We start from the raw sequence: 7641 nt of genomic DNA on the forward strand, positions 1-7641 counted from the left end.
CTTTTGTCTGAGAACTTAGAAACTCAAAATATGACTAATGGAATAAGAATGGGATGTAGGTGACCTATAGTATGAACTTAGGCCTATTTTAAAATGACTCTACTGTATTACTATCAATAATCCACTGACCAACATGTGATGATATCTCTGGAATTTACCTGCAAACTCAATAAACATCAAATTCAAATAGGATCTTCGAAATCTGAAGCAATAATTGCCAATTCATCAAATAATACAACAAAACTTTTACATACAGGTTTAAACAAAAAAAAAACAGTAGAAAAAAAAACCACCTTTTCTCCCTCAAACTTCAAACTCTTAAGGGGTGGATGGGGATCCTGGAAACTTGCACAATTACAAGAAATCAAGCCACAACTCATTTTTCAAAAGATTGCACTGTAAACAAAGAATAAGGTAACCAAACTGGAAAACCAAACCCAAAAAGAAAATTTTTGGAAAAAGAAAATCTTGAAATGAAGACTGAAGAGGAAACCCCAAAAGGAAACTCCACATGATTCTACTACTTTTACCTCTTAGACTTTCCAATCTCAATCAGAATCACTAGAGCTTGAGCTGGAGCTGGATCCAGAAGATTTTCCAGACTTTTCCTTCTTGTCTTTGGTTTTGGAAGCAGAAACGTTTGGATCTACAGATTTTTCATCAACTGTATCAGCTGCTAATTTATCGGCATCGGTTTTGGAAGCAGAAACATTTGGATCTACAGATTCATCAACTGTATCTGCAGCTGGTTTATCGGCATTGGTCGCATTAGATGAGGCAATCTCAATGATAGAATCCACTCCAGCTGGTTCTAATCCCTCTGATGGAACATTTGACATAGAACTTTCTGGATGTTCATTCAAGTTTTTCTCTGGGGATTGCATCAAGGCAACATGAATATCTCCCAGTGATCTTGCTTCAACGACTTCCATATCTGAATTTGTTTCAGTTTTGGCTTCTTCTTCAACCTGGCTTTTGATCGCACTGGGAAGGATGACATCCTCCACATCTACTCCTTCATGGAGTTGCCTAAAAGCTAAGTTGATATCATCAAGTGATCTTGCTTCAAGAATTGGTATATCTGATTTAATTTCAGTGGGATTGGAACTAGAACCTGATTCACCTATGTTTTTCTCGGAGAGTTGCATCAAAGCAACATGTATATCTCCCAAAGATCTTGCTTCAACGAATTCCAAATCCGAACTTGTTTCAGGCTTGGCTTTTCCAGTAACTTGGTTATTAACCATACTGGGAAGAATGACATCCTCCACGTCAACTCCTTCGTGGAGTTGCCTAAAAGCAAAGTTGATATCATCAAGTGATTTTGCTTCAAGCATTGGTATATCCGATTTGGTTTCTGAGCTGTCAGAACTAGATCCTAGTTCATCAATATTCCTTTCCAATGCTTGCAACACTGCATCATGAATATCTCCCAGGGATCTCGCTTCCACAACCTCCATATCTGAACTTGTTTCAGGTTTGGCGTCTTCATTAACTTCGCTTTCAATCGCACTGGGAAGAATGACATCCTCCACATCTACTCCTTCTTGGAGTTGCCTAAAGGCCAAGTTGATATCATCCAGTGTTCTTGCTTCAAGAATTGGTATATCTGATTTAGCTTCTGTCGAATTGGAATTAGAACCCAATTCAAATCTCTCTTCTTGAGCTTCCTCTGGGAGTACCTTTTTCTCAAGAACTGGTTCCCCAACTTCTTTGACGCTGAAATCCCCAACTTCCTCCAATTCCAATAACAAACCTTCATCGATATCTGCTATTTCATCTACCTCTTCCCTAATCATCTGTTCTGAAAAACGAGATCCATATGCTTCTGCCAGAAAGTCCAAATGCTTCGAAACCTCCTCGCGATCCTGAAATACAATTCCATCCACAATGCCATCTTTTGGATACCTTCCAGTATTTGGTGAACTGAAGTCATGATCCGAAGAAGATGAGGGGGAATCAGGTTCTACAGAAGATTGAGCAGCCGAAATGTCTTGATGAACATTTGGTGATGTATTTTCAGAGATTACTTCAGCAGCAAAATCTGTCGAAAAATCACCTGGTTCCTGCAAAATATCAGCTTGATATCGTCATTTTAATTCACTAAATTCAAAATATGATTATATCACTCTCATAAAGCCACAAACAATTCATTAAATAACATGGTATGATGGTACAATAATTATCGTACTCAGATCAGCTAAAGCCGAAAGTTGCAGTGGTATGCTCGATCTCATGAAAATTAGACCATGCAGATAAGATTATACACAAGCCATGGCAAATATAATAATTATTTATCGAGTTTAACCAATATCTAATCCATGATGGAAGCAACATTATGATTCAAGAGTAACTCTTAGTATGGATCTTTTCAAGATCATTGATGTAATAGCAAGAATTTTAAGATCCTTGATGTCATAGCAAGAGATCAACATAAAAAGTAAGCAAAAGATCACTAATCTAGCAGCACTTACCTGAGCATTGTCACGGTTACTAAGAACAGGTTCAACCATTCGCTTGTCTGACCACGACTGCCCTAATTCAGTAACAGATGAAATAACTTCAGGAGTCACAGCAGAAGTACTAGAACCCGAAGAAGAAATTTTTATATCCAGATTTTGCAGGTCTTCACTCTTTGTGTGTGATTTGACACTTGAGGGCTCAACAATATTTTGTTGGGACCTAACAACTTCTTTCTCGTTCATTGACCGCTCCTCAACTTGCTCAAATTTAGGAGGAAATGTCGAACTCAAAGAAATCAATTCGACTTGCTCCTCCACCACTGGACACTTTTGTTCCTGTGATTCAGGAATGGCTGCATTGGTAGTAGTCAAATGGTCATGAGAAATAGCCCCAGAATCATTCATTCCAACCAGGTCATTGGTGTCCTGAGCAGGGATTTCTGAACCAAGATTTAATATAGAAGTAGTAGGTTGATCAGTATGACAAACTACATCAGTTTGCAAAATCACTTCCCGCACAGAACTGCTATCCAATGAACTTGATCTACCGATTTTTGTTTGTTCAAGCTGAGGATTTTCTTCGTTATTTACTGTTTCATGCATTTCTACATGTTTAGCATTTGAAGGTGACCCAATATCTGCTGAAACATGGTTTACAGCTGAAGACAGTTTGTCCTCTGGTTCGGTAAAAGTCAGACCCCAAGAAGATCTCTTATCACATGAAGGTGGGGAATCTAGATTCTCATCTTCAATTTTGTGAACTCCATCAACAATATCGTCCACATGACTTGTCAGCCGATCTTTATCTTCCTTCACACTATCAACTATTCCTTTCTCCATCAGCGCATTGTCTGAGAAGGACAGACCAGAATTTATTGAAACATCCTCAAATGAAAATTCAGGGGCCACAGATAAGTTTTGAGCATCATAATTGGTGTCGTGTTTGGGGGATTCGATCTTTGTAACCTCAGGAACAATAACTTCAGCAACTTCCCTCGACTCTTTTTCATTTTTATCGACTATATGTAACTCTGAGGAGACATCATCCATATCTTTCAAACTGGAAGTGATGTCCTGCTCTATTTCAGAATGAACATCAGATTCCTTACCTGAAAAGAGGTCAATAGTGTCAACAAAAAAGAAAAAAAGAGAAGGGCCCATATATTGGTTATTTCTGTATACATATCAGAAGAAACAGGTGAAAATGAGAGCTTACCTTCTGCTGAAGGGCTTGAGTCGTAAACAGGCTCCCTATGTTGATTGTCATCCAACACTTCACTGGCAAGCTTGAAGTCTCCATCTTCTTCAAGGGCTGGCACTGATATGTTCGTAGTGTCGATGCTAGATTCCTCTGTATGATCGCTACTTGGTTTCACCTCATCTGTTTTGACCTCAAATGCCGTTTCATTTTCTTCTTCTGACAATGAAGACAAGCTGGAATTGCTGCTGAAGTCCGTTTCAACTAATACACTTTTGGAGTGAATTTCACTGGCGTTAATCTCCAATGGGGTATCTGCACCTCTGATGACAGAGGATCCAGATATGCTCTCAAAATGACTCTCGGTAGATCCCAAAGTTATCTCAATCACTTCATGATGCACATCTCTGTTTTCTTGTACATAATCTTCAGAGCCTATATCCTCCCATGGCCCATTTCCATGCTCAATACCCCTGGCTGTGGGGTCAAGATAAGAAACCGCTGTTGTTTCCAAAAAAGACTGTGATTCATCAGGCTTCTTGTCATCCTGATCTGCAATAGAACTCATTGATTCGGTATCGGAAACAGAACTCATTTTTGATTCACTGACTTCACTAAATTGTCTCTCCAGTGGTGAGTAGCTTGTTCCTTCGGCAGCTATTTTTTCAGGCATGAAATATGGTTTCCATCTAATATTCTGCTGCTCTTGCTTGGGAACTGCAAAGTTGGAGGGGCCCACACTGAAACTTTCATGTCTTCGGAACATATCTTTCTGTTGAGGTGCCAAAAATTCTTGTTCAAAGTCGTCACTCTTGAGATCTGGTTTTTCTTCATTTGGATCATATGGGAGATCAAATGGATTACGTCTAGGCAACAAAATGGATGGAGCAGACCCAGGAATTGGTGGTAATCCCATATTACTGTAAGAATCATAAGGGAGATCAAATGGGTTACGTCTGGCTGTAGATATGGGTGGTACGTTTGCAGGAAGTTCAAAACCATCCAAGTCTATCAAATTCTTCCCAGCCAACATTCTCAAGTTGTTCCTTGCTCTTCTCCTTGCAATGAGATTTTCCAAACGCTGATTCCTCTCTAGCTCTAAACTCCCCAAATCCATGAGATTCTTTTGATCATCCTCAGTCCACTTGATAGCAGATTTGCTCTCATCCTCTTTCTCTTCCTGCATCCCCTCATCATCATCCTCATCCTCATCCTCATCATGTTCAACAACACCACCTTCTTCTCCTTGATTTTCAGCCTCATCATCTGACATCACACATTCACCATCACTTTTATGAGATTGTTCTGAAGAAGCATCTGACTCTTCATTCGACCTATGGGCAGGTAGTGGAGTTTCTGAGTCCAAGAGAGGGTGCAACTCATCCAGCAAAGGTATGATATCAGCCATTGAGGCATCAGGCGAAGAGCTTTCTGCTCTATCAGACTCAGAACCTGAAGAATCATAACCATTTTCATCATGATCATCTTTATCATTGAGAGATAAGCTTAGATGATCACCTTTATGAACAGGTTCTATCGATATGTTACGATCTACTACTTCAAGAATCTCATTTCTCATGCTTTGGGCAGCCAAAAGCTGGTTCTCCATAGCATTTTCATCATCTGTTGCCAAACTTCTAACATCCAAATCCCTTTCATAAATTTCTCTCCTTTCCTCCAACTCTGAATTATGGAGTTCCTTCTCTGCTGCTGCCTTCTCAACTCCGCCCTTCTCAAACTTCTCAACACCACCCTTCTCATCCTCAACATGACCCTTCTCAAACTGAATTTCACGATTGCGTTCATGGATCACCGGAACAAAGTCAACAAAACCAGCATGTTCATCATGCTTGCTTGTCTTCCTCTCTTCTTCAGAACCCCTTTCCACATAAGAATTTTCTACTTCATTACCTTCAAATCTCTCTACAGTAAAACTATCATCCTCCTTAGCAACAACAGTAGCATTGTCCAAAATCCCAGATCTCAAAGAAGCTACATCACGTGAAACCTTCTCCGTTTCAATTTCAGGTATATTAGGCTGCCCATAACTCAGAAGGGTTCCAAGCAAAACAGCCGTACAAATCAAAACAGGGGAAGCAGATACCAAAAGGGAAAACAAAAACGGACACGATCTATACAGAAGAATCAAAAAACACAGCAACCCGAAAAGAAATGGATAGTTACGAACTGATCTGTAGCAAGTTCTGATAGATACGACTACAAATTTCCTAACACGAAACCCCATTTCCATTGTCAATCCCATATCTGTCTCCCTCTTCCCGCATGCTTCTAACCCAATCAATTATATCTGCCAGATTAAACGAAAAGCACAAAATTAACAAGGTCAACAAAGAAACACCAATACTTCAAAAAGTAGAAAAACATAAACACAAAATCAAGCTAAAAAAGCAGTATGACAACAAAGCAAACCCCGATTCTGGAATCAAAAGAAAAATTAAGATCAACGCAATACCTGAAACGAGGAACCGAAGAAAGAAACCATACTTGATCGCTGCCAGACCGGATTTTGGGAGATGGGTAATTAGAAATGAAGGGAGAAAAGAGACTAAATGGAGAGAGAGATGAAGGAGATGGGATTATGAAGAACAAAGAGAAGAAAACAGAGATGGGAAGGAAGAATTGAGGGAATGGAAAAGAAATTGGAATGAATCGTGTGTGCTATGTGAAATGTGCTGTGGCTACGGCCCCTCGGCTTTTGCCGCTTTTTCTTTTGATGGGAATTGTCAGCAAAGCCAACTCCCCATTAGATTAGAGAAAAGGGGAGAGACGGAAATTATATTATTTGTATATTCATTATTTTCCTTTTCTTCTATCTATTATTTATTGTATTAACCCAACTCATACTATTAAATTAATTTTTGTCGATATTTTAATATTTTTATGGACTTGTCAATATGAGTTTCGGTGCTTCAAGGTTGAAGATTCGATTCTCTTATTTCGTATTAAAGAACGTTTATATTGGTTTGATATCAATTTATGCATAAATTTATATTTTCATTATATATCATATAAAGACAACAAAGCATAAAAAGATTAGCAACAAAATGTCTATTTAATTATAAGAGAAAGAATACACATATCTTGACCTAAAAAATATCTATCAATATCGTCACCGACATTAACAGTTTATTGTTACTTTCATTGCTTTAGATAAAATTGAGAACTCAATATTTTTATCTATGTCGACATTTCAAACTTTGTCCAAACCAAATCAAGTCACATATCGAAAGTGTAACCAAATGTTAATTGTCCTGTAGCTTCTTATTTTGAGTTTGAACTTGACAATTAACATGTATTCCTTTTTTTAGAACGAGGGTTTGATCCATCATTCAACGTTGTACTTAAAAATACTAAACACCATTTTTTTTATACTTCTATTTCAATTTTTAAAACTTACTTTACCTTTTTTTTCTCTCTCTTTTCCTTCCCATTATGTAAGCTAAAAAAAATTCAAACATCTGAATTATTGTTCAAAAATTTATACTTAAACTAGTTGAGTTTATGCTTAAGTTGGTAATATTTACATTAATAGAAGTATATGAATTACGTATTGAAGTTGTGAACTTTAATCTCATTTTATTTTAAGAAAAGTACTATATGTCAATTACCGCTTGGTTATGCCTATTTGTTTAAATTTAACATTATTTTTGGTACCAATAAATATTAAATTTATGTGTTATCATATTAAATTAAACCATATGATTTATTTTGTTGATTTCTAATTTGAATTTGTCACAAATATACAAACTTGTGTATGAATCAAAACTTTGTTAATGAACCCAACAAATTAATTAATAAGTAAAAAGGAAGATCAAATTCCCAATAGTTTAATCCTTTCAACTTGTAATAAGTTACCAAAAATTTGGTACTTCCATAAAGTAATCTTATCTTTGAAATAATGTAATGAAATATATATATATATAATTTTTTAAAGTAAAATATACTTGAAGAAGTGAATTG

General features: G+C 37.2%; 1 protein-coding gene across 1 annotated transcript; it reads right to left on the bottom strand.

The window, feature by feature from the left end:
- Window positions 1-203: 203 nt before the first annotated feature.
- On the bottom strand, window positions 204-6433 carry LOC103486029 (uncharacterized). The gene is made up of 4 exons (XM_008443828.3): window positions 6134-6433; window positions 3679-5968; window positions 2475-3571; window positions 204-2066 (listed from the first exon to the last, which is right to left on the bottom strand). The coding sequence occupies exons 2-4, from the start codon at window positions 5921-5923 to the stop codon at window positions 549-551; spliced, it is 4860 nt and encodes a 1619-aa protein (XP_008442050.2). The 5' UTR covers window positions 5924-5968; window positions 6134-6433; the 3' UTR covers window positions 204-548.
- Between the last annotated feature and the right edge of the window lie 1208 nt (window positions 6434-7641).

This window comes from Cucumis melo, chromosome 8 (assembly GCF_025177605.1).
Source record: "Cucumis melo cultivar AY chromosome 8, USDA_Cmelo_AY_1.0, whole genome shotgun sequence".
In the NCBI taxonomy this organism is placed as follows: domain Eukaryota; kingdom Viridiplantae; phylum Streptophyta; class Magnoliopsida; order Cucurbitales; family Cucurbitaceae; genus Cucumis; species Cucumis melo.